The sequence below is a fragment of the Notechis scutatus genome, chromosome 1, assembly GCF_049901735.1.
Source record: "Notechis scutatus isolate UNSWTSFEM ecotype Mainland chromosome 1, rNotScu1.2, whole genome shotgun sequence".
Lineage (NCBI taxonomy): Eukaryota > Metazoa > Chordata > Lepidosauria > Squamata > Elapidae > Notechis > Notechis scutatus.
The window spans coordinates 190,354,598-190,377,168 of NC_142009.1; the positions used below are offsets into that span (position 1 = coordinate 190,354,598).

The window sequence follows — 22,571 nt, forward strand, 5'->3', positions numbered from 1 at the left end:
TAGTGTCAACCATTATTAGAACTCCAATACTGCTTCTCTTTTTCTAATATATGAAGCTCTTTAAACCAGAAATATTGAAGATCCCCAACAATGCAGAACAGTATTTGGTTCTCCTGGAAACGAAAGAGAGAGAGAAGGGAATTAACTTGGATTCTGAAATACTTCAGTTCTACATTCAACTCTTGCTTATTCAGGAGGCAACTGTTTCTGCAAAGTCTGCAAAATAGGGCTGGGTACATTTCAATATGGGGAGGGGAGGCATAGCTATTTCAGGTTTGTTAAAACAGACTGATCTTTTTTCAGTGTTCTAGGTGAACCTAAAAAAAGATGTGGCTGCTTTATAAGTTGCTTGAACTTCAGTAGATAGATTTCCTAAAACAATTGCAAGACCACATAAAAGTCTGTAAAATGTCAAACTATTTTAGCATGGAGGTGCTTCATTTGTGTCACATCAAAGCACAGGCTTTGTTACCTATCATTTTCAAGTCTTGTACAGGCTTCTTCGTATTTAGAATAGCTATGTGTCTTTATAGGTGATTATTTTCCATTTGATTTTTAAAATTTTATTACTTGTATTTACTTTTGTAGGCTAACACTAGCAGAATATCATGAACAAGAAGAAATTTTCAAGCTTAGATTAGGACATCTCAAAAAGGTATGTAATGTAATCAATTTTGCCTAATCCACTCTTAGTTTTGATTGGTTTGAAGTGTTATAATCACACAAGAAACCACCCTGTTAAACTTTGTTCCTTTCTAGAAGATCAGTTATTCCCTTAATTCCATATTGTGCGTGTAACAGTTATTTCATTTTAAATGCTTGTAAAAATGTCATTATTATGTATCAACAAAACACAATTATCATAGGGCTGTGTGCAGTGAACATACATAAAAGTCACCAAACCAAACTGCAGTGTTTGATAGATACTTGATTCCATCAAATAATTTAAAAGCTACATTTTCTTGAAAATATATGTTCCACAATTCAAAAAAAAGAATTGGTTTTGAAATCCATGTTAGATTACACTTCCCTTTTTTTAACTTATACTAATTCACATTTTTCCAACATTCCAACATTCATTTAATCCATCTTTTATTAGTCGTAATTAGTCTGAATTAACAAAAAAAAAAAAAAAACCAGGAATATGCACAAAACAAACATGGCCTAATTTTGGATTTGTGTTCATTTTCCTCTCTTTCTCTCCTGTTTTGTATCACTACGTATGGATAAGTATGGTTAAAATGTCTTCGGTATTTAAAATAAATTATGAAAAGTTTTGCAGAATTTAACCAATCATTCTGGATTCCTTTGGTATTTTTTGTACCATTGATATGATGATGATTGTACACCTGTGTCCATGGTCCCTGATATACAACTATATATATAACTATATACAACTATGTTTGAATGGGATTCAATTTTCATGTTTTCGTTTGGTTTCCGATCCTACAACTTGAATGTATATCCTAACTGTGCTATCTATGATATTCTAGGCTTCCAAAGCATATTTGAAATTTTAGGTACAGGTAGAGAAGAACAAGGTATCAATTTTAATGGTTGCTCTAGTGTTCCATGAGCTGCAGACAGGATTGGTCCAGTCACCTAGGACAGTGGTTCCTAAACTGTTTGACCCAGTTACCATCTTTTCTGGTCTCAGTGCCAAACAGACTCTGTTGTTTTATACAAAGATCTCGGTTAGCAGCAGTCCCACACTGAATCTTCAACTCTCAAACAAGCAATTACCAATTGCTCCATTACTCCTAGGATACGCCAAAGTTACCCTTGGAAATAATTTCCCCAATTTAAGAATGACTACTGATCTTTAATGTTAAAATAACATTTTAGAATATTCAGAACTAAGAATGATAAATAACACAAATTGTCCTTAGTATGAGTATTTTCAAATATGAGAATTGGTACCCAAATACATGAAATTAGATAAATGAAGGATGGATATGAACATAGTATATCATTGAAAAAACACAAAACAGTTTGTCATAGGGGTTTACTTTAGTTTCTCAAGATTTTATATAAAAGACTCAGAACAGCAAGGATTCCTTCAGTATTCATTTGTATTTTCTTTTCAATTCCCAGTCACATTTCTTAACAGAGCTGGCATGATTATTTACAGTTGGAGATAGCAGGCTTGGGTTCATCCATCTCCTTCTTCCCATTCCTAGATAAGCCACAGCTGCTTAAGATTCTAAATTGCGGAGTAACTGAAACCCTTTTCTCTCTACTTACTATTATGGAGTATAAATGTTTTCTGTCTGGATACAAATGTAGTCTATATTGTTGACGTTAAATATGTGCATTGCTCTACAGTTAGTAGTCAGTTAGCAACCACTTGTTCAGCAACTGTTTAAAGTTACACTGATGCTGAAAGAGTGGTACTTAAAACCTGTCCTCAAAGTTGTGGCCATCCTTTCTTGTGGAAAGAATAAAAGGTTGCCCACTAATGTTACATTTTTATATTATCTGAGCTCTTTAAGATCAGCAACATCCAAAGAAAATGTAGAACAAAATAGTTAAAAGAAATCTATTACTTTTTTTCATTGTTTAAAAGTGATTAATTTTTAGTTTCTCGAAGAAATCTTGATTAATTTTAAGCAACGAGTGATACTGTATATCTCTAGTATTATCTGAATTTATGTCCAAAGTAGATATTGATTATCCATTGTGTCATACCAAGATTGTAAATTAGAAACATGCTGGAGAAATTGACACATATAGCAATGTATATATTTGCTTGTCATGCCCAATGAGTAGGACTAATTTTGATTGGTCAGTCAGGGAAACTTTTCATTTACTTAGGTTTCAAACTAGCTGCAATTCAGTTTAATTTATGTTCTTGCACTATGAAAAAAGCCACAGAACTGGAAAGAATAATTTAAGCTATTCAATACAACTTCTTGTTCAATGCAGCTATCTAAATTAAAATATTCCTGACAGATGCTGTCTGACATCTGCTTGAACAAACCCATGAACAAGAGCCTACTCCTCCTCTGATTCATTCAACAGTAAAACTGTTTTTATTGTTAGAAAATGTCTTCTAACAATTGTTGCAATTTAGCTTTCTCTAGATAAATCCATTACTCCCATGTTCTCCAAAAATCTTGGCCTTTTATGTAACATCCTATCAGTTATTTTAAAAGTGCTATCATATCCCCTCTCTTTCCTTATCAACATTCTCAGTTTCTTCACTTTCTTATCAAGTAGTTTAGTTTCTAGATCTGTTTGTCTGAATCCTTTTACAAGTTTCATCCTGAGAACTGAATAGAATATTCAGAGCTCATAAGCAGGGAAGGAACGATCAAGACAGAATAAAGTAGAATAGACGTCCCCAACTGCTGGGCCATGGCCTGTTTGGAATTGGGCCATGCAAGTGGGCCAACTCACCACTCGCACAAGGCCCGCATGTGCACTGGCCTGTCACTCACGTGACCCAGTTCCCCCCTCTCTCACTCCACAGCTGGGCCACCAAGCTGCAAAGGTTGGGGACCACTGAGGTAGAATGCTTATTTCACTTCCCAGAAATTGGAAAGTACAGTTTGCTTCTCTTGATACAACTAAAACTGGTTTTGTCTTTTTATAGTCATATTTTTCTTTATTCTTTTTTTTTGTAATTTACTATTAGGCATCCCCTATTCTATGCCCAGGATGCAGTAGCTCAGAGGCTGAGCTTGTTGATCAGAAAGGTCAACAGTTCGAATCCCTAATGCCACGTAATGGAGTGAGTTGTTACTTGTCCCAGCTTCTGCCAACTTAGCAGTTCGAAAGCATGTAAAAATGCAAGTAGAAAAATAGGGACCACTTCGGTGGGAAAGTAACAGCGTTCCATGGGCCTTCGGCATTTAGTCATGCTGGCCACATGACCACAGAGACGTCTTTGGATAGAGCTGGCTCTTCAGTTTTGTAACAGGAATGACTAGCACATATGTGCGAGGGGAACCTTTATCTATACCTTATTCTATTTTTGCTTCCTAAATGAATTTTGCATTAATTGCCATTTACATTTATTTTATTTTTGTTTTATTTTTAACTCTAATCTGCTTTTTTTACTGATACTACAATTTTGAATTTTATTTCTGTCTTTTAATAAATTAGCTATTCCAGCAAAAAATATGCCATCTGTAAATCAGACTGGAAGTTTTTCAACTACCTCCTCCAAATAATTAATAAAAATAATAAAGGGTGCTGGTCCTAGGATAGAATCTTCTGGCACTTCATTCCATTTTTGTTCCATTTGAATTTATATATGTGACGCATGATTGTGTGTGTGTGAAATATAAATATATTTTTCTAAAATGTATATATCCATTTAATCTAATGTCAACCAGCTTCATTAGTTTGCTATGTCATCGCTATGTCATAAGCATTTTGCAGAAGTTTGGCAATCAATGAAGGAATTTACTTGATCAAAAACAAGATAAGGCAAGGTTTTGTTCCTGACAGAACCATTTTAGTATTACCTATTTTAGAATCTTCTAAATATCAATGCAGATGTGTCTGTCCTACTTTCTCCCACCTTTTTTTGAAGAACATTAGCTCTCCTCTAGTCCATATTGCCATTCATTTGTCCTCAAAATGGATTGAAAGTTGTTAATTGGGATCAATAAAGAATGGGTCCAACAAATGAAAGTAGTAGCTTTATTTTATCACCACTGCAGTTAAGAGGTGGGTAAAATGTTGTTTTTCCTTGTTCAATTCTGTAACATATTCTGCAGGAAGAAGCTGAAATACAAGCAGAACTTGAACGTTTGGAAAGAGTTAGAAATCTTCATATACGAGAACTCAAAAGAATAAACAATGAAGATAATTCTCAGTAAGGTTCTATATTTTAATGTTACATATTCATTTTCTAAATGTTTACTGGCTCTGGAAAAATGTGACACAAAAATAAGCAAAAGATACTGTTACTCTACTTAGCCAGTTTTTGGCTTTCTTTTTCTTTTAATGTATATTAAATTCCTGAGAATTTTTTCTTAAAAATGCAGAATATACTTATTAATGATGATCTTGGGAAGTGGAAAATGTGCTCTTGTTCATTTGCATTCTTACAATCTTAAAATATGTCTAAATAATGCAGGGAGCAGTCTTTTCTCACCTTGCAATCCAACCCTCCTTCAAGATACTTGAAAATTCATTATTAGGAGATTTAACAAGCCAATTCATTCCTTTTCCCTTTCTAATATCCCTACTCCATTAAATTCTTTATATCCTGAAAGTTTGTGTGGTAGTTCATAGTAACTAAAAAAAAAAGCTTCCAATTTCTTTTTATGAATCTCAAGAGTCCTCTGAAGTAGTAGAAAATAATATCTTATTTTCAGATAGTCGTTGTTTGCTGCCAAACTGATTTGGCATTTGACCATCTGTGTTTGATTTTGGTGGGAATGGCTTCTCCTTTCATATAAGGACTGGATTAAGTTCCTCCAATTTCATGTAGAGCACTCCCAAATGTCATCAGATATTAGAGGTTGCAAAAGAGACTATGGAAAAACTGTATTCCACAAACATGCATCTTGTTCTTTTTGTAGTAAGGATGACCCACAGCAATTATTATCTAAGGGCTTTTTTTTTTAGATTAAAGAGTCAAACCTACAGGTATTGTTACATCTTGATAAATCTTGTGTTATTCTATAATGTGAACATTGTCATTCATGGATCTCTGAATAAAAGTAGATAAGTAGATTCATAAAGCGGTTATTTACAACTTCCATAATGTCTTAAATGTTTCCATTAAAGTCCAGTTAGAAATCTTACTGGCCTGGAAACAAGCCTGAAATGGCCGACTCCTCATTTTAAAAATGTGTTTTTAAAAGCACCAAGCGCATGGTTAATTACATAATACAGTCTTGGGGAGTAGTGAACTCTTCTTCACGCGAAGTGTTCAAACAGAAGCTGGATAGTCATTTGTCAAGGTTCTTCGTACTCTTTCGTCCCACTGCACTTGCTGGGTGGGGGGAGGGGGTGCTTTTTATTGCCTCCTCAGTTCCCGTTGATTTCCACAATAGTAGTAATATAAGCATAGGAGCAGATTAACCCTCGCCTGTGGAAATTGTGTGTGCTTGAGGGAATGGGCACAATGTGGACATGCATCTTACCCATGGTCCTTTACTAGCATGATTTGAAGTGGTTCAAGGAGAAGATGAATTTAGAGATGCCAGTCTTCTGGTTCTGCTCATAGCACAATGGCTCTGATCCACACCTGCTTCTGTAGTAGCCAGGTGCAGTGATTCCTCCAGATGCCATTTGTTGGTTAACTTACGATTCCTTCTTATTTTTAAACAGAGGGGCACAGGAAGGTGCATATTAATGTGATCCATCTTAGACTCCCTGCATTATACAGAGATTAAAATACATGCTTACATCTGCAATAAGTAGCTGTCTTCGACTTTTTCTTCCCTCCCCTTTGCTTGTTTAAACAGTTACTGTAGAGAGCGCTAACTTTAAATTGTTTACAAACTACGTTTGTTTATAAACCACGTTTGTGCTTAATTTTTTTTAAGGTTCAAAGACCATCCAACATTAAATGAGAGATATTTGTTACTTCATTTACTTGGTCGAGGTGGATTTAGTGAAGTATATAAGGTAATATTTCCCTTTTTTTGTTACAAGTATACATTGATTGCCAACATACTTCCAAAGAAATCCTCCTAAGGCATTGTTAATATGTTTAAAGCAATATACAGTATTTCTTCTAGCACTATTGTGAGAAGCTTAGACACTTTTTACTTTTATTTGTATTAACAACTTATCAATGGTATAGAGCTATGGTTTGTTAAGTTTTGGACGATAGATTATGAAATTACCTTGTTTCAGTTAATTATAGTTAAGATTATGTATGATCTTGGGTGAAACATTACATTAATGGTAATTAAGAAAACATATTTTTAATCATATGGTTGCAAAGTCGCCTCTACTCCACCCCAACGCAAGGGATTATGGGGTCATTAAGGGCCTATAATTTTTTTTAAAAAATCAGATTATAAACATGATTTAGTGTTTATGTGGTAGAAAACTCAGAGTCCACTGAATTGCCTGGTTCTGGTGAATGTGTGTGTGTGTCTGTGTGTATTTTTTTAGAAAAATAGGTGTTTTATGATGAATCACAGCATAAAAAATAAATAAAGGCAAATTGTCAACCTCTTCTTCATTGGAATTACTGGAAAAAAATATTTCTGAAGCTCTTTCAACATCCCAAATTCAACTATTTATCCCATAATTCCTGAGCTCTCTTTACTTATCCCTATTTTACATGTTTCAATTAATAAAGTCTATAGTCTTACATGATACAGGGAAGTGTTAGGAGTTGTTTACTTGAAACTTTAATAGTATTTTTCCTTTTACTAATGTCATCTAACGGGTCTTGCAGGCATTTGATCTTTATGAGCAAAGATACGCTGCTGTGAAGATACATCAACTTAACAAAAGCTGGAGAGATGAGAAAAAGGAAAACTATCACAAGTAAGCATTTTTAAAAACCTTTCTTCTGGAAGCAAGTTAAAATGATACTCCAGTATCCATGATTAATGATTCCCTTTTCCCCCCAAAAGGCATGCCTGCAGAGAGTACAGAATACACAAAGAGTTGGATCATCCACGGATAGTAAAACTTTATGATTACTTCTCCTTGGATACAGATACGTAAGTATATAAAATAATACCTCTTTGTTTAAGAGCAATTTGAATTATATTAATTTTTTTAAATGTCCAGTTAATTTCATATTTTTATTTTATGCTTAAATAAATAGTTCTTTAAATTATCTGGGCTATTTTTGTTTCTATTTGTGTAGGTTTTGTACAGTATTAGAATATTGTGAAGGAAATGATTTGGATTTCTATCTCAAACAACATAAACTAATGACAGAAAAGGAAGCTAGGTCCATTGTAATGCAGATTGTAAATGCACTGCGATATCTCAATGAAATTAAACCGCCCATTATACATTATGATCTTAAACCAGGTAAGTCAGAAATATTAATACAACTTCCTTTTTATATAGCATTTTTGTAAAATATATCATTTGTTTCATGCTTATTAATAAGGGAATTTTCTATTTTTGTCCTTATTAAATCCATCAGGTTTGCATTACTTAAAAATAGATAGCATAGAGGTGACATTTAAGGTGTTAGACTAGGACAAGAAGAGGCAGATTGAGTCTCACTTGCTCCTATCATTCTCTCAACCCAATTTACCATGCAATAAAATTGGAAGGAACTGCTAAGTATAACATATTGCTGAAATTAAGACCTAATTTGAATTACTTAATGTATATATACAGTTAATGTATTGCTTGTTTTATTGTGTAATACGCTCAACATTACAGTTTTTATTCTGGAATATAAAATAACAATAGCCTAATTTGCTTCCACTGCATAGCAACATTATTTTCTGTCTGTTTTTGAATGGGCAGGAAATACTTTTATTTTGTTGCTTTATTTTTGGATTGTTTCTCAGTGGATACTCAATGTACAAAAAGAAATAACAAAATACAGCAGCTACAGAACTTAGTCAATCAAGAAAAACTGAAATACAACAAAATTATAATGCAAATATAATTGTAGGCATTGTTTTCTAGTTCTTGAAGCTTTTGTTTTTCTATTAAATATTTAATACACAAAAATTATAAAATTTAGTAAAAATAGCATGACATTATTACAATACCCCAAAGTGCATTATTTATTTAAAAATCCATAATTTGGATTTGATTTTATGAAATCTGTACCGATCCTTATATAAAGGTTTTGTAGACTTAGTTGTAAATAACTAAGTTTGCATGCATTCTGTGATTTTAAAGATGTTTGAGTTATAGGAACTTTATCTTTTTCCCAGCTGTATGCCATCCAGAGTCATCTGACTGGTGAGATGGGCAGCACATAAATTTAATAAATAAATAAAAGTAAATAAATTGCTTTTTACAGGTTTCAAGTGCTACATGAGATAGTTCTATAAATAGTTTATTTGTGATTTATAACATGCCTGTTAGATATTTCAGTTCAATAAAATTATTAGGGATATGCAATACAATGAGAGTGGAGTATCTCAGAATAAGCAATTCACTGAAGCTGTAAAGCTTCTTGGTTGCCTTGAAAGCTGTGTTCGGTTAACTCTGGGGGTCTATGTAAGCATAGATAATACTTTTCCTGGGTCCACCAATGAAGCAAAGTAGCTTAGCAAATGTGTGTATGCATTGAGAATTGGAACAACTTTTGAAGCAGCCACATGAACTCTAAAAGATGTGGACATTTGAATGATTCAAAGAGAGGTGCTTTGTTCACACTCCTGCAAATCATGAAACACATCTTTAGTCTTTTGTTCAACCCTAAAAAACGATTACATTCTCCTCATCTGAATGAAATGTTGTTGAGACACTACAATGGCTAGACTTGCTTTTTATAATGAGATTTTCCTCTTTTGATAGGAAACATCCTTTTGGTTGATGGAACAGCATGTGGAGAAATAAAAATCACAGATTTTGGCCTGTCTAAAATAATGGATGATGATAGCTATGGTGTTGATGGAATGGACCTAACTTCACAAGGAGCTGGGACTTACTGGTATATTATTTTCCATTTCACAAACTTTGTTTCCTTTTATTAAACAAACAAACAAACAAACAAATAAATAAATAAAAATGGCATTTTAGTTATTCTCATGAATAACAAAGTTTATGTACAGCTGCCCTACAAATATAGTAAAAAGATTGGTATCGTGCCTAATTCAGTTCATATCTTAATGGTACAGAATTTATCTTTTATCATACTGAGCTTAATCAAAACCTGATAGGCAAATACAAACAGAAATATTCACTGGAGACATTCCAATATTCAACATATACATTCAGGCTGAGAAATAGCCAATTTTTTATATAGAGCCATGGGGACGCAGTGATTAGAATACAGTATTGCAGGCTAACTCTGCTGACTGCCAGGAGTTTGATCCTCACCAGCCTCAAGGTTGACTCAGCCTTCCATCCTTCCAAGGTGGGTAAAATGAGGACCAGATTGTTGGGGGCAATAGGCTGACTCTGTAAACCGCTCAGAGAGGGCTGGAAAGCACTGTGAAGTGGTATATAAGTCTAAGGGCTATTGCTGTATATTTTTTAAATGTAAAACTTTGGTTCTATTGAAAAGGGGAAGGCAAACAGATAGATTTGATTTGTGAATTGTGATGAACATTAAATGTTTCACTGTTAAAATCATCAAAGTTTCACCAGTTTTAGTACTCTGCAGATACTTCTAGAAAAATGCTTTGCAACAAACGAGAGCATATGAAGGACAGGAGGTATTTTCCCCCCCAGATCCTGAAAGCAGGGTTCTATTGTGGCGATAGAACTTTGTAAGCTGTGCATAAATGACATGCACAGGCAAAGCCATTTTCCATCATAGGAAAAAAAAAAGTTTCGTGATTGCAAATGCATGAAAATGTGGCCATGTTTTGAATGTACTTGGTCTATAAAGTTGTAATTTGTGAGCATTCAGAATGGCTTGTATTCATCTCAGTTGTGTATCTTACCAACTTCCAGCCTGGGTTTTGAATTGTCTTTATCAATTCAATTTCTAGTTCGGTCTACCATAATCTGTTACATTTCAGTAAATTTATCCTCTGATTTGAGCTTGCTTGGTAATCCACAACTAGAAACCAATGCTTGTAATAAGGTATTATGATATATCCTTACTAGTCCTCCCTACACCGAGAGGAGTAAAACAGATGCATTTTGGCTTTGTACTCGGGAAAGATTTAAAGAACGGGATTTTCGTTCTGCTAAAATAGCGATTAAATATTCTGCAATCATATTCCTTACTGATGATGTCATTTGTTATAGAACAGAAATTACTTTGAGGAGAGAGTTAAATGGTTTCACACAATAGGAAGATTAATAATTCAACATCAGTAGCACACCTTTTTGTAGAGACCTAAATACCATTACCATCACTGGTCTATAAATGAGCTAGATAAACATCTGGGGAATGTTTTTCTTCATTCTAGAGTCTGAAACAAACATACTAAATATCTGACTCAAAATTTACAGTACACTAGTGCCCTAGTACTGAATTTTTTTTTCACCTAGAGGTAGCTCAATACATCCCTGCAACCTTCTTAGTTCTCTGTGGAGCCCAGTGTGATTTATATTCTAACCTCCCTGTTGGTCCAATCTAAATTGTAAGAACTATTTTCAAGATCCCAGATGCTATCTTAAGTCCAGACTATTGAAGATACCACTGAGTATTTGGACTTTGCTTATGTTTGTTAAAGTTAAGTCTAGCCATATGAATTTGGTTCCTTAACATTGGCTTTCCTTCATGATGCCATCATTAAGCTTATTCATATGGCTTTTAATCAGGATTACTCTGGTCTTGAGTCAGTGATTCAGAGCATCAAATATGCCTCTTTGCTTCTGAGTTGCTTTCGAAGAAATAAATTGCTGACATAAACCAATTTAGTATGTTTATGTCTTAACAACTCCTACACATAGAAGAGCACACTCATTAGTAAGATGAAATGCCTGACCCTCTGCAGTGCTGCATAGAAAACAGGAAATTTCCATTCAATTAGAGAGTCTACCTGTGTGGATCTGGAGCAACAGAATTAGTAAACCATGTGCTTCAAAGCTCTGTACCATTATCTTTGCAACAAATAGTATAGTATTAGTTCACCATACTAATTGCCATTTTTCATAACTTACTTGGATGACTGTAAAGAATTGCTTGCTTCATTTTACCTTATAGCTTGGATATTGAGATATGTATAAAAGTAGCACAATTTTTATGTACCGGTAGTAGTATCATTCATAAGCCAGAGAAGAAAGATATAACTGATCCTAAGTTGCAAATTTTGACTGTTTTAATTTTAAGACAGTTTTTTCTCACTAGTATGACAAGCTTATGAGGCTATGATTTTGCATTTTTATATAGTTATGACTATGTTTTTGTTTGTTTTTCTATATTCTGACTGAAATAATATTATTTCTACTCTAATAATAATTGAAATAAAGCCTAGGTCAACAATATTGGGTCCTGAAAGCTTTTAATAAAATTTTAATATAAACATAATAAATTAGTGTTATAATGAATTGCATTAACATACATGCTATTTTTATGTTTGTACTTAACCATTTTTGACTAGGTTTTTTTAAAAAAACCAGTCTTCTAGTGTACAACACATGCCTGTTTATCCTGAATGAATTTTTTCCTTTTTTGTTTTTGTTCAGGTATTTGCCTCCAGAGTGCTTTGTTGTAGGAAAAGAACCACCAAAAATTTCTAACAAGGTGGATGTGTGGTCAGTTGGAGTAATCTTTTTCCAGTGTCTATATGGCCGAAAGGTAAGCATGCACAGTAACTGCAATTTTCCATACAGAAAAGTTTGACTAACATACTTCCATTAATCAAGAATATGTACAGGCAAGTACAATTATTTTTTTCTTCGGTTCAATTGTGTTCAAATCTCAGAGACTCCCTGAAATCCCTGGCAAGATTATTTGAAGTAATTTGTTACTGCCTCCTCCTTGAGCTGAGAGTGACTGGCCCAAGGTCACTCAGCTGGCTTTGTGCCTAAGGTGGGACTAGAACTCACAATATCCCAGTTTCTAGCCTAATGCACACCAATTAGGCTCTCCATTCAACTTTACACCTGATTTCATTTCTCATTGTTCTAAAATACTTTAAAATAGCATAATTTTAGATTTTTAAAAATAAGGTTTCTTTTTAAAACAAATGTATGCATGTGGATGTTTGGTATAATGAACTGATTTTTTTTTACCTCTTTCCAGCCATTTGGTCATAACCAATCACAACAAGATATACTTCAAGAAAACACAATATTAAAAGCCACTGAAGTACAATTCCCAGTAAAGCCTGTTGCGAGCAATGAAGCCAAGGTAAAGAGTTCAACCATCAATTCTGGTAGAATGATACTTCTGACACAAGAGGTTCAGTCAGACAAAACATTTAAAACTAACTACAAACAAAGTGCATTTAAATTTTTATAACAATTGTTTTTTAATTTCACATGGGAATTTATACATTTAAAAGCAAATGCATTGTTTTCAAACTTTCTGTGTTTCCCCAATTTATGTCCCAAAAATGCTTTTTCAAGAGGCAACTGGACTTTCTGTTTTTTCTTTGAAGACATTACACTTATCATCTAGGAAGCATCTTCAGTCCATTGGATGGTGGGGAATGGAAGGATTTATACTCCTTGCAGACTGCTGGTCATTTACATTCTTTTAGAGCATAGATGTCAAACTTGCCATGTCACATTGCCGTTACGTGACACATCGCAATATTTTTCCCTTCACAGAGCTGGAATGGGTGTGGCCTGCATGTGACGCATCCAGCATACAGGTGACCAGTTTGACACCTGTTTTAGAGAGTTGTTGAGGCCACCTGGATGTTTTTCTGTGTTGTTAAGGTCACCTGAGTAGTGCAAAATTCCACACCCATTTGCACTACTCAGGTGACCCTGATGACACAAATGAACCTCCAGGTGGCCTCAGTGACTCTCTAAAAGGATGCAAATGACCAGCTGCCTGAAAGGAGTATAAATCCTTCCATTCCCCACCTGAAAGTCAGAGCTGAAGAAGCTTCTTGGGTGAGAAGTGAAATGTCTTCAAAGAAAAACCAGAAAGCCCAGTCTCCTCGTGAAAAAGCACCTTTGGGACAACCATGACCTGGATCACTGAGAATCTGCATAGACATTCCCCAGTTTATGTAAATCTATTATCAGATGTTGAAGAAAATTGTCAGATACTGAAAATGATTCTCTAGAATCCTGAAACATTGATCTTGTTGAATAGAAAATAAGTGTAACTAAAGATGAGTGGCATTAAATATACTTTGAACATCAATAATTGCAGAAGTCTTAACTAGAGAAGCCAATTTGTTTTGTTCTGTAATCTTCAATTCTAGAAGAAAATCCTAAAGTACAGTTATATTCTCCTAAATCATAAAGTACAGTATCACTATCATCTGTTTTAAAATTATATCTGCTGTTGTGAACATGTAATGCAAAATCAAGCATGTGATTTAAAATGAACACTATTCCTTTCCCGACAAACCAGCTTCAAGCAGTGCATTATAAACCTTAGTTTAATTTAATATAAAATTTTAATTTAAAATTTAATCATAGATTATTTCAAACATCTCTGATTTACAAGAAATTGCAAATCTCCTGAAACAGAAAGAAGGTATTATCCAACCTATATCTTTGTTTTAGCTGATTGGGGTGCTTATGTAAATAGTTCTGAACAAGTTTTATGTGTTTCTTCTAAGCTAACCTAATGAAATGGCATGTTTTAATGGTGTTTATGTTGAAAAAAAAAATCAGTCATGGTATTCTGGTTGGTTTAGCCATAATTTCTGACTGAATAGAAATAGTTTGTTTCAGAAATAGTTTGTTTTGGCCTGTTTAACCATTAGTCCTTGTGTTGGAGGCAAGTGAAAACTTATTCATAGAATTCCTCCATACTTAGCTTAATTTTCCATGTTAATGGCCTCTTTATCTTCTTCACATGAAGGGAGAATATTGCATTTTCTCTCTACTTTCTACAGAGGAATGTCTTCAGAGACACTATTTTTGTTTGTAGTCTCATCCAAGTTAAGCAAGTTCTGTGAGTTTGGCAAGACTAGGCTTGCCTGGTACTTCTGGGCTTGCATTAAATATTTTTATATTGTATAGTGCTGCTTCTTTCCAACTGTGTCATCCTTTTCACTGTAGTTTGTTATCTACCCTAATCTATACTACCATTCTTCTATAGTTTCTTTGCTTCTGACATAATTGGCAATACTCTGTTACAAACAACCTTCCACATCTAAGAACACATAAATATTGTGAATGCTAAATTTGGAAGTTTACTAGTCCAGAATGATCATAATCTAAAGTAAAGACAGGCTGATATCTGGAGGTTCTGTTTACCACACACTTACATTATCCCATCTCAACAAGCAAAGTGTTTATACGGATACTACAAGTGTGCAAATCACTGAATACTTGTACTTATTGGATAAATTTTTGGAGCTGAGGAATTCTGAAGATAATATTAGTACATATAAAAGGGAGCATGATACAGAACCTCTTAATGATCAGTTTTAGAAGAAATAGGGTTTTTGAACCAAGAAAATGCAGCTTTTAGTCAATCACTGCAGGAGGATTCCATGTAATAAAAACAGTCTGCTGATGGAATACAGGGACTATTTAAAAAACATAGGTTTTTATTGAAAGATTTTACATTGATAATAAACACATTCAAAGAAAGCAAAATATAGTAAATATGAAGACAGAAAAATGAACTATGAAAAAAGGAGATAGGAGGAACAACAGAAAACAATGGAAGAAAATATAGATATAGGCTTCTGATCTTTCCTCTTGGCAGCTATAGTGCAATTCTAATCAAACCTGTCTAAGATTACATCATGATTTTCTTTTTTTCTATAATTTATATCTCTTGCCTCCCAGCTGCTCAGCTAGCAAGCAAAATGCAAAACAAATAGTTTCTCACAGTCTCTCCTTTATTCAGAGATATTCCATTGTTGGCCTTCTGGGTGTTGATTTCTGCCACAATGCCATATCCACGTCTTTGAAGATTGGTTCATTATAAATCACACCAGAAACTCCCACTACCACTAAAAATATTCTTTTTTTTTTTAAACATAGTATTCTAACTGGAATTTCCTTAAGTACATATATGTTTATCTTTCTCAATCTTCATTCTCAATAGACACATACCTTGGAATATTACTTAATTTTGCAAATCATATATTGATCCTGTAAACCAGTGGCCCCCAACCTTTTTTGTGCCATGGCCCGGTACCGGCATCACAAAATGATCCGCGGCCCGGTACCGGCATCAGCACGCATGACAAGGCAAGGCGAGCCGAGCGACCGGCCAGCCAGCCGTCTCCCGCTTCTCCCCGCCACCTTCAACTCCTCCTTTGTACCTTTGTCGATGGGCTTCGCTTCGGGACGGTCGCTCGGCTCGCCTTGCCTTGGGTGCTGAAAGAATCCTCGCGCCTTAGTTTCGTTCGAACCCCCCCCCCTTTGATGAAACTAAGGCGCGAGGATTCCTCCAGGACCCAAACGCCGCTTTCCAACCGGAAAAGCTCACCCGGAAGCACTTTCTCGTCAAACAAGATGGCGGTGCCCAGCAAACCGGCGGCCCGGTAGGAAATGTTCCACGGAGCGGTACCGGTCCGTGGCCCGGTGGTTGGGGACCCCTGCTGTAAACCTTATCAATCTCTATTTCTATGTCATCTGCATCCCGATAAAAAAGTCACAAATGTAACAATTGTTTTCTCTGATATCTTCCCCATGATCTTGAATTACCATGGGTCTCATAGAAACAACCAAAAGACAGATATGGCCCATAGAATGCCCAGATCTAAAGCTTAAACAAATACTTTTTCTCTCAGTTCCAGTTATGTCAAGTTGTCTAAATCTTTCTCCATCTCTCTAGTTACAACTTCTATCTTACTTACCAGAACTTCTACTTTGTCATTAATTTGTTTTATATTTTCGGCCAGCTGTCCTACAGATTTTTCAGTCTCGTAACTACTTCTTTCATGTCCTTTTTTAATCCCTGAAAATCCTCCTCCTGCTACTATTTCAAAAACATCCAAACTATTGACAATTTTGCTAAGCTTTTTGCTTTTAAGTCAAAATACTTGAAGGTGTTTTTAAATTACAAAAAGGTGACATATCCAGTCCCTTTGTTCTTTCCTACCATTCCCAAGATCCCTCTTAAGTTTGCTTGTTTATTGTTTTATATTCCCCCTGTATTATTTTTACAAATAATTCAAGGTGATGAACATATCTAACACACCTTCCTCCTATTCCCCACCTGAAGTGAATTGGGTGAGGTGAATTGGGCTGAGAGAGAATGACTTGCCTGAGATCAAACAACCCCAGGAAAGTCAATTTCTGTAATCTATTTGTGAGGAGCAGTTATCCGGGCTATAACTGGGTAATCTCCCAATATCTCCTTCTCCAGAGGAATTTTTGTTGGTCAGAACTTGCTATCCAGTTTGCAAACTTGGCCACAGTGCTGTCCTTGCTTACAAGGATATCTAATCTACCATAGGTCTTCACCCAGAAAACGAGAATGTTTATTAACAGAACAGGAACAGAGTTGTTTTGGCATCAAGTAGCCCCAGCATCTAAATAAATGTTACTTTCATCCATTCATCGTATTTTGCTTTTCGGATTTGTTTCCAGGGATTGGGAAATTTCTTCAGTCATCATGGAAGGAGGTGACATTCCAGAGAGGACAGTGAATCAGCAAATTCACTTTTCTCCCTGGTATATTGATGGAAGCTCCTCCTGAATCAAAGAGATTTGTGTAAATTAGAAATCTAGTTAAATTTCTAATTTAGATGCACACTAGTATGCATATTTTTCCTACAATCTTTATTACTATTCTGAATTTGTTTTATATATTTTTATTGGAGATTATTATGTAAATGATGATTGGGAGAAGTAAGTAATTTCTGCCTTGTTAGGCATTATCTACATATTTTCAATAACAAGATTAAAACATTTAAAAGGGAAAAAACGGAGAAGTGTTTTTAAAAGTTTTTTAAAAATTGGCAATATAATATGTACATCAGTAACTGATTTTGATTCCCCATCCCTTTACAATGATTTACTCTTAAATTAGAATTCAGCAGATTTTAAAACAATGTTACTCCCGCTATTATAATGTGGCTGTTAACATTCATTTATGGCCTGCTTGTATTTTCTTAATAATGCTTAGTGGGAAAATGTTGTTTATAATTAGCATCTCTGATTACTTAACATATTATAGTTGACTATAAATGAAAGTTTTGAATTTGTTAGGAGGTGCTGAACAAATCTAGCCAAGCGTGGCTTGTTGAAAACATCTGTTAAATTCAATGTAAACTGAAATTTGAATCAGAGATTTGATATTATGCTACTTCAACATTTACACTAATGGGTTTCCATTAGAATAGTGGGATTTTCACCTACATATTCTTCAAATTGAGGTTGCCCAGCCTCTGGGACACATTTAAGAGACAGAAAAATATGGAGGAATACATTTTGTTGGTTGACATTTCATCAGCAGACTGCATTTAATTCCACACCATGTTGCCTGTTTTTTCCCTTTCTAGGCCTTCATCAGGCGTTGCTTGGCATACCGTAAGGAGGATCGGTTTGATGTCCATCAGCTGGCTAATGATGCTTACCTACTTCCACACATGAGAAGATCAAACTCTTCAGGAAACTTGCATATGACTGGACTGGCAGCCTCTCCCACACCACCTATATCAAGCATTATTCCTTACTGAAGCTTCTTCATCCAAGATGGTTCGCTTGACACCTTCATGATATTTAGCTGCAGTGGACTTTCATTTGAAAGCATCCTGCTAGCGTTGTTTACACAGCAGGACAAATTTAACAATGGTGTCTTTATACTGTGGCCCTTCAAAGAAAAGTCGTTTCTCTGAGGAGACTGGATCATGATCTGAGAAGGGTATCTTTATTTTAGATGTTCACTTTGAAAACTTGGAAAGGGACAGCATTGCCCGCTGCCTCCCAACCAGATGTACTGTGTTATTAAGACTGAAGAAAATGTGTGTTTGGACTTCTAGGGAGGGAATACTGTAAATAATCTTTTTACTTTAAAAAAAAAAACACATTTTGGTTGATACTGGAGAGTTCTTATAAAGAGGGGTAGTTTTCATTATTTCAATAAAGAAGAAAATGGAGCACAGAACAACAACTCAGTGCCTGGACAGGATAAAGAAAAAAAGCTAAATAAAAGAAAGAATCTTTCTTCCCAAGAAGTCAACATTTCAAAAACCAAAGTCAAGTTGAGTGACACAGCTTTGTTTCTTAATTTCAGTGGATAGAAGGGATTTAATATCGGGGTGGGGGCGGGGTAGGGCTGGTGCGAAGTTTTTAAAAATGTGTTTGTTGATTGACTGTATTTTCAAAGGGATAAAAATAACAGTTCCAGCGAGGGAGCAAAACCTAGTTTGAAACTAGCTCAACTATTTAAGTGGCATTTTGATACTAAGCAGACTTGTCAACTGGTATCTGCTATCCAGGCTTTTTGTGGAGGATTTACAAGGCCGTGTATGTAACCAAAAGCAAATTGGTCATGATTAATGTTTCTATGCAGGATAATGACAAATTCCCTTCTAATTTTATTGTAAATGTATTGTACAGATGTCATATTTTCAGTTTAAAAAAAAAATTCAGCAACTTATTTCTGTACAAATGTTTAAAAGTATGGCTTTTTCTAATTGGATATTGTATTTTTTTTAAGTCTCATTGAAGGCGCTTTTAATTGCTGCTAAATGATGTTGCTTTTGCTTTTGCAAAAAACAAAAACAAAACAAAAAAAATCAAAACAACCTCCTTAAGGTGCAAGTCAGCTGAAAGTCCTAGAGAGACTGAAAGTAGATAATTCATTTACAATCAAGGCATGTCAAACCGATCTGTGTTGGAACTATACAGTACAGTTCAAGTCAGTTTCCTGAACTGGAGTACGTGGATACTAGATGTAGAAGTTGTTTATGGTTATTCTCGGTTTCTGGAAGTACTGTCTACAAGGGGGAAAGATGTTCCTCTAAAGAGATGTCTCTTGTGGCTTGTACAGATATTTTAAAATGTGAAACATTTTCTAACTGCCTTGTATGGTAAGGGTTTTTTTTTTTCTTTTTCCAAATGCAGTATCTCTCTTCCATACAAGATTCCTCTTGTCATATTCATAATGCTGAATACTTGTATGTAACTTTGTCCATGTCGCAGAAAGGGAGGCTGTATTACCACAGGTTTTTCATTTAATATTGTACAGTTAAAATGTGGCTCTTGTTTCTGATGTTGCAAGCCATTATGTTTTTGTTGTACATAAGGATACATTAACTGTCTCTTCAAAATGCTGCTGAAATTGTAGAGAATGTAGCCAAAACAGTAATAAAATAATGAGAGTTGAAATTTAAGCTGGTTTTCAAGGTCTTATTTTGGAATATAAAAGATAGTTTACAATATCTTTTATTCTTAATACAAGGAATAGTTTCTCTAAGTCCCTCAGTATAAAAACAATTGTTTTCTGTCCAATTGCATTTGATCAGTCTACTATATTCTGTCTTGCAGCCGGTCCATTTATTATGTAGAATAATGCACCAAATTTAGAATTGCCTAATCACAAATTGAAGGATTCTTTCTGTTGATGGAGAAAAAAAATAAATTAGTAACAGCATCCCATTGGATGAGAAAGCAATCTGGTATGTTTTGTGTATTTATTTATCTCTGCAGCTCCACACCCTATTTTAGAGGGCCCTGCAGTCCTCCAATGCAGTCTGTGAAGATTGGGGGATTTAAGAAAAAGCATCTGCTTTTGTCCTCCAGGATCATATGAAGATTTTTTGGTTACTGTGACACTCTGTCTGTAGGAGATGACCAGGCTGAGCCCGAGGGAGAGGTCAAATGCATCATAAGTCACGAGTCCCTGTGTGCCCACAAGAGATCGAAGTCCAGCCCACCTTGAATGCCTTTCTTATCTCCCGCTCATTTCCCTTAACCGATGGTTGGTCAGATTCTTATAGATCAGTGGTTGCCAACTGGTGGGCCGCGAGAAAATTTTGGTGGTCCACAGAGAAATGTCACCTCCAGAGCATCCCTCAAAGCAATTAATTCAGGCTGTGCAGGAACACAAGGCTGTGCTGCCCACATGGCCCTCGGGAACCCTTCCTGCCCACTCCTTATCTGGCAAGCTTGCCTGCTAAGCGGCTATTTTCCTTGCCCCCCCCATCAGCTGTTCTTCTGTGCCGGAAGATTTAGATCAGCTAGAAAGCAGGAAATAGTTGCATTTCTTGCTTTCTAGCTAGTCTTTAGATCTTTGGCTCTGTTTTAAACCTTCCTTAGGACTGAAGCTTCTATTATTCAGTGCAGATTCACTGCAAGCAAATGTGACAGACTCAGGTAGCCGATGGCAGATAGATTTCTAAATGATCCTGTGAGCAACTCAATCTGCCTGCCTGCTTTGCCTGATTTTGGGTAAAAGTTGCTCTTTTTTATAAAAAAAAAATCAATATTTACATACATGGTGTGTTGTGAGTTCATTTTGTGAGTTTGCTTGCGAGCAAATTTTATGTGACAGACTGAGCTAGCCGATGGCAGATAGATAGATCTCTGAATTAATCTGTGATTCTGTGAGCAACTCAATCTGTCTGCCTGCTTTGCCTGATTTTGGATAAAAGTTACTGTTTTTATAAAAAAAATCAATATTTACATAAATATTTATAAAATTTACATACAAGCCATGCCCAGCCAGTCACATGACCACCAAGCCACACCCACAAATTAGGCCACACCCACAGAACCAGTTGTTAAGAAATTTTAATCCCACCTGTGCCTGTTTGTTTGTGTCTCTCCCTCCCTCCCTCTCTCCCTCCCACCAACGTTAGCAAGCCACCATCAGTCAACCTTATTCGTGGTCCCTGGGAGCTGCCGGAATCTCCTGATTTCCCCAGCACTTGACATTAGCTAATCGGAGCAGCAGTCCAGGAAGATGGACTTCCCATACGAAGGGAAGATTTTATATTTTTTGCCAAAAGTTCTAAAAGCTTCAGCGTACCATAGGTGAACTGTATATGCACTTTATCATACAAGTCATACATGGTTATATCTCTTGTAAGTCATGTGTGAAATGATTCCTGTTATTCAAGGACATGGAAAATCCTCTGGTTTGTGACTGGAGTTTTCTCTCAGCATTTGTACTATTGCTTCTTAATCTTTGCTCCACCTTTCCTCATTTTAATTTATCTCTGGAAATTAAAATGAACATCGGCACAAAAGAGCACAGTGCCTATGCTGAGGTGTGGGGGAAGTATTAAGAAACAATAGTTGACTAGAGGGCCAGGATAATAAACTGTAAATAGCATCTACCTAGCCATTATGGCTTATAAAGCATGTTTTTCCAATTCTTAGTTTTAGTATGAACCAGGCTAACCACTGTCTTAAACAGCTCACAGCTAAAATGTACCATTGTTTACTTTTTCAAGTTTTGTGCACAAGTTCAGAGAAAGCAACCTAGAGGTAATATTTGCTCATCTGGCACTTCATCTGTTCTCAAAGATTTCTCAAAAATAACAGGTAAGAATTCAGCTACACATTGCTACCTTCTAATTCCTTTAGTCCCTTAGGATGCAATTAATCTGCACCTGGAGACATAAATTCCTTCTAATATTAAGTAAATACCGTAGTCCCTGATTGCATTTCTATAAATCTCCAGGTTCGATCTTAGTCATCCTATTCTTCGCTAGTTCCTTAAGTAAAATGTCTGTTTTTTGTTGGAGGAAACAACCTTTAGTACTTCAGTGGATCTACCTATGTTGCCTGCCACCATTTTGCTTTCCTCATTTAGCAGCTGATCTGCCAATACCTTTTATTTGGAATGCAGGTGGTCCTCAAATTATGACCACAATTGAGCCCCAAAATTCTGTTGCTAAGCAAGATAGTTTCTAAGTGAGTTTGCCCCATCTTCATGACCTTTCTTGCCACAGATGTGAATCTGGTTTCTACATCAACTTTGCTTGTCAGAAGGTCAC

General features: G+C 35.5%; 1 protein-coding gene across 2 annotated transcripts in view; it reads left to right on the plus strand.

The window, feature by feature from the left end:
* The window catches only part of TLK1 (tousled like kinase 1), an 89,615-nt gene extending 69,654 nt beyond the window's left edge, over window positions 1-19,961 (plus strand). For both annotated transcript variants that reach the window (XM_026677722.2, XM_087949736.1), the window contains exons 12-21: window positions 589-655; window positions 4,728-4,825; window positions 6,510-6,591; window positions 7,376-7,467; window positions 7,557-7,646; window positions 7,796-7,965; window positions 9,424-9,559; window positions 12,214-12,325; window positions 12,773-12,880; window positions 18,126-19,961. In XM_026677722.2, the coding sequence (XP_026533507.1) occupies window positions 589-655; window positions 4,728-4,825; window positions 6,510-6,591; window positions 7,376-7,467; window positions 7,557-7,646; window positions 7,796-7,965; window positions 9,424-9,559; window positions 12,214-12,325; window positions 12,773-12,880; window positions 18,126-18,302 (1,132 nt within the window). In that variant the 3' untranslated portion in view covers window positions 18,303-19,961. The remainder of the gene's footprint in view (window positions 1-588; window positions 656-4,727; window positions 4,826-6,509; window positions 6,592-7,375; window positions 7,468-7,556; window positions 7,647-7,795; window positions 7,966-9,423; window positions 9,560-12,213; window positions 12,326-12,772; window positions 12,881-18,125) is intronic.
* Window positions 19,962-22,571: the final 2,610 nt, after the last annotated feature.